Source organism: Camelina sativa, chromosome 17 (genome assembly GCF_000633955.1).
Source record: "Camelina sativa cultivar DH55 chromosome 17, Cs, whole genome shotgun sequence".
In the NCBI taxonomy this organism is placed as follows: Eukaryota; Viridiplantae; Streptophyta; class Magnoliopsida; order Brassicales; family Brassicaceae; genus Camelina; species Camelina sativa.
The window spans coordinates 21,894,052-21,895,075 of record NC_025701.1 but is presented as its reverse complement, the minus strand read 5'-3'; the positions used below and the strand labels follow the sequence as shown (position 1 = coordinate 21,895,075).

The 1,024-nt window shown below is 34.4% G+C and overlaps 1 protein-coding gene across 1 annotated transcript; it reads left to right on the top strand.

Annotated features, from left to right (window-relative positions):
* LOC104759711 lies at nt 9-782 on the top strand. The gene is made up of 2 exons (XM_010482608.2): nt 9-206; nt 278-782. The coding sequence occupies exons 1-2, from the start codon at nt 82-84 to the stop codon at nt 780-782; spliced, it is 630 nt and encodes a 209-aa protein (XP_010480910.1). The 5' UTR covers nt 9-81.

The window sequence follows — 1,024 nt, the reverse complement described above, 5'->3', positions numbered from 1 at the left end:
GAGCAAAGGATCAACTTCCAACAGAAATTGTTTCCTTATTCACTGAATAGCCAACAAATTTTACATCTGGAGCCTTCCACGATGACTTCATCTGACATCTCGATCATCTCGAAACAAATGGATTCAATGTCGATGACTGACCATGTTCGTGTTGTTCGTCACAACAAGAGATTACCACAGTCTAGATATTCCCCATACACTTTAAGGTCAGACTCAATGATTTTTATTATTCCCTTTTGGTTTGATCTTACAAAAGTGAAAAGTTCAATTTGTGCAGAACTAAGTTGAAGGAGAAGGAGAAGCAGGAAGAGGAGGCTATACGAATCGGAGTTAAGCTCTCTCTCTTTGTGGCTGAAGCAATGTTCTTATTATCTGATGACATACGTTCTATGTTAGTCTTCTGTTTTTGGCTATTCAAGTATGCTGGAAAAAGAAAATTTGACGGTCCCGTCCTAGGAAGAGTGTTTCATGTTATACAATATGTGTTTGTGACATACATCAAACCAAAGAATGGAGTCTATCAAGATGGTGGCAAATCAATTCAATGGGAACAGTTCAAAACGTCTTCCTACTATTTTTCTTTAGGAATCAGAGTTTTGACTCGCATTGTTTCGGTTCTTGAAGCTGGTGCCTTCGTGAAACCGTCTGGTTTAAAACACTACAACCAAGAGCTTAAGAAGCTAGAGGAAAATCTGAGGTCTTTCAAGGATGTTTCAGAGGCGAATGGGTTTGCAAGAGAAGCTATACAGTCTAATCTTCTGTTATTCAACTTGGTATTTTAAAAGATTTTAAATTATTCTTAAAATCTTTTGTTATTCAACTCAGATTTCTGTAAAATTTTTTAAACTGTTATTCAACTTGGATTTCTGTAAAATCATTTAAAATAATTTACAATATCTTGTTATTCAATCAATGATTTATAAAACTGACTTAAAATCTATTGTTATTCAAAATTGACTTATCCATCGTGGAAGAGATTTGGCTGGAACGTTACATCTTGATTCTTTTTTTTTTTTTTTTTTTT